General features: G+C 40.2%; 1 protein-coding gene across 1 annotated transcript; it reads left to right on the forward strand.

Annotated features, from left to right (window-relative positions):
* Positions 1 to 619: 619 nt before the first annotated feature.
* Positions 620 to 1,573, forward strand: LOC127677413 (olfactory receptor-like protein OLF3). The gene has a single exon (XM_052172497.1). The coding sequence runs from the start codon at positions 620 to 622 to the stop codon at positions 1,571 to 1,573; it is 954 nt and encodes a 317-aa protein (XP_052028457.1).
* Positions 1,574 to 3,389: the final 1,816 nt, after the last annotated feature.

Genomic DNA, 3,389 nt, shown 5'->3' on the forward strand with positions numbered 1-3,389 from the left:
AAGTTTCTACCTCATATTAGCCACATTTGAGCGTATGTATAGATTTGTGTTATTAAAACTTTGAGTGAGTGTGTGTGTGTGTGTGTGTGTGTGTGTGTGTGTGTGTAGCATTAAACCAAAATCATGCTCTTGCATAATAAAACTGTTTCACATCTTGGCTTGATAATACTCTCTGCAGTCCTTTCTTCTTCCAAATCTTCCTTGTTTGATAGATGATTGCATTTCACCAAGACAAGTCTGGTTGATGTGCTTCAGACTCTTCCTTACCATTCCAATTACATTCTTTTTTGCTCATTATTTAAACTGCCAATATCATGCAACATTCTCTGCTCATCCTAGAACTGAAGATGAGTTAGTGGAGTGGTAAGGCTGTTAGCATGGTAGTAGCATGTAATTTTCAGGCTTTAGCTGATCCCTCTGGTACCAAATCATAACCACATGAAGCCCCTCTTCTGTTCTTCTGAGGCACAGTAAGCACAAAACACCCTGGGATCAGGTCCATCGTGATTTAAAATGGCTGATTTGCAGATGGGCAGGTTACACAGAAGAATCAAAAGTATTATTTCTGTGCTTCTTGATGAACAACTGTTTCCCTTTCAGTGTAGATTTACATTTTTCGATGGGAACAGACAACCAGACATGGATGCATGAATTCATCCTTCTTGGCCTTTCCAGTGACTGGAACACTCAAGTCTCTCTCTTCATCCTGTTCTTGCTGATGTACCTGGTGACAGTATTGGGGAACTTCCTCATCGTTGTTCTGATCAGACTGGACAGCAGACTGCACACTCCCATGTATTTCTTTCTCACTAACTTGTCCTTGGTGGATGTGTCTTATGCCACAAGCATAGTCCCCCAGCTGCTGGTTCATTTTCTTGCTATACATAAAACAATTCCATTTCTGAGCTGTGCAGCCCAGTTATTTTTCTCTCTGGGTTTAGGAGGGATTGAGTTTGTCTTATTAGCAATGATGGCCTATGACCGTTATGTGGCAGTGTGCAATCCCCTGAGATACTCCGCCATAATGCATACAGGACTATGCAGTAGGATGGCTATTGTATCTTGGGTCAGTGGTTCCATCAACTCAGTCATGCAGACTGCTATCACCTTCCAACTCCCCATGTGCACGAACATGTACATAGATCATATATCTTGTGAGCTTCTTGCTGTGGTGAGGCTGGCCTGTGTAGATACCTCTGCCAATGAAGTTGCTATTATGGCATCAAGCATCATTCTCCTGATGACCCCACTCTTCCTGGTTCTCTTATCCTACATCCAGATCATCTCCACCATCCTAAAAATCCAGTCCAAAGAGGGAAGAAAGAAAGCCTTCCACACCTGTGCTTCCCACCTCACTGTGGTTGCCCTGTGCTACGGCATGGCCATTTTCACTTATATACAGCCTCACTCCAGCCCCTCTGTCTTACAGGAAAAGTTGATTTCTCTATTCTATGCAATTTTGACACCCATGTTAAACCCCATGATTTACAGTCTAAGAAATAAGGAAGTGAAGGGGGCTTGGCAGAAACTACTTGGACAAGTCTCTGAGTTCACATCAAAACTGAAAACCTGAAGAATCCTGAACACCACTGAAGAAAAAGGCTTTGTTTCTGTGTTCTGCATCTGACTCAGATGTGACGGTCATTGCCATGGAGACAAAGGTGGGGCTGACACATCATGACTGGTGATGTTATGCAGGAGGCTGAGTGACTGTGCTAAGGTGTAGGGTGGGGGGATATTTTTACATCACAGAAGAGTGTACACCGGAACTAACCTGCGATGTCACTGGGATCACAGCATTATTCAATCTTGCTTTATACAACATGACACTAACCTTTCATTTTTTAGCATTGCTTAATGTTATGAACCTCTTCTTGATTTTTACCTTGTTCACAAAGTATCCTATACAAGTATATATGCCAATACCTTTCAGAAAAGTTTATGGTGTTTCCAGGAGGTCACAAATGCATTTTCAGGTCTGTAGACTCAAATAATGCATACTTTATGCTAACACAGGCAGCTATGGAGTGAGTCAACATTTGGAAGGAACTGTTGTTAAAACCTTTAAGATGTTACTGCATATAACTACCTACATGTAGCACCAATGACTTTGTTAATATCAACAACTGCAGAAAGATAAAATGAAGCTCCTACTTCATCTCTAAAGGGATCAACCAAAGGTTTTCATATATTAGGTTACCATACAGTTAAACCTTTAACTTTGAGGTACTAATAGACAGACTTCAATCAATTTCAAAGGGACTTTATTATATATATATATATATATTTATATATATATATATATATATATATATATACATACATAGACACTATATATGGTGTCTATGTAAAATATGGAATTGGACTAGTTACTAAGAAATTTGCAAGTCCTTTCTCTAAATTGTAGAAGCAAGATAAATCCCAAAATTATGACAAAATGTATAAGATCTCAATGACAATATCTGGAAAAGAAAAACTGTTTCTGCCAGAGTCAAAGAGTGGTATTACCTATGAAATGTAGTGGTATTATGTACACTTCATCATCACAGAGGAAGACACAGGGAGAGGCTGTATCCTCCCACCTATGACTGTTTTCTTGGACACTTGTTTGTAACTTCTACATTCCATGACTTGTTTACCCTTAAGTGCCCACTCCCCCACCCCTTTGTCTGAAGTCTTTATGTTAAGATGTTTTCAGCTTTTATTACTTAGGAAACAGAAATAGTGAGAGCACTGGCTATACAGTGACAGAGTAGCATAGTCACACATTCTTTTAGAATTATATATTTTTTCATTTTGGTTCATATGGCTTTTAAGACTACACATTTTATGGATTAAACCTTGCGTAAATTAAGATATTTCTTGATATAACAGCTCTCCCATGTGTGTGAAAGGCCTGCTCAGTAGAAGGTGAAAAGTATTGTTGCTTCAGTGAGAAGATGAAACAGTGTTTTAATAAAGTCACTACGTACAACTTTTCAAAATGTTGGGCACTAAAAGGTGCTGGCCAATTGACTGTGAGAGGAAGTCATGCTAAAGACTAGAAGCCCCAGGAACTCTGAAGGGACAGTAAGAACTTCACCTGCTCTGGCACCAGGCCCCTGTCACATAGCCGCAGCCCCCCATAGAGAGATTTGTGGCCATCATTCATGTAGTGGTAATGCCCCAAGCCCTTTCATGTGTAGAGGAGCGATCCCTAATATCTCAGATCAAGATATTAGGAAAAGAAATTCATCCTATGGTCACATAGTCTCAAAACAGAGTTCTCCATGCTAATGAGGTATCTAGAGGCCAGAAGGGCTTAGCCATTAAGCTTCCCTTCCCAGACATTCCTCTCTGCACAAGGTACTTAATCTCAGGCCCACTCTAAGAAGTGGGATATGGTTTTA

This window comes from Apodemus sylvaticus, chromosome 2, assembly GCF_947179515.1.
Source record: "Apodemus sylvaticus chromosome 2, mApoSyl1.1, whole genome shotgun sequence".
NCBI lineage: Eukaryota > Metazoa > Chordata > Mammalia > Rodentia > Muridae > Apodemus > Apodemus sylvaticus.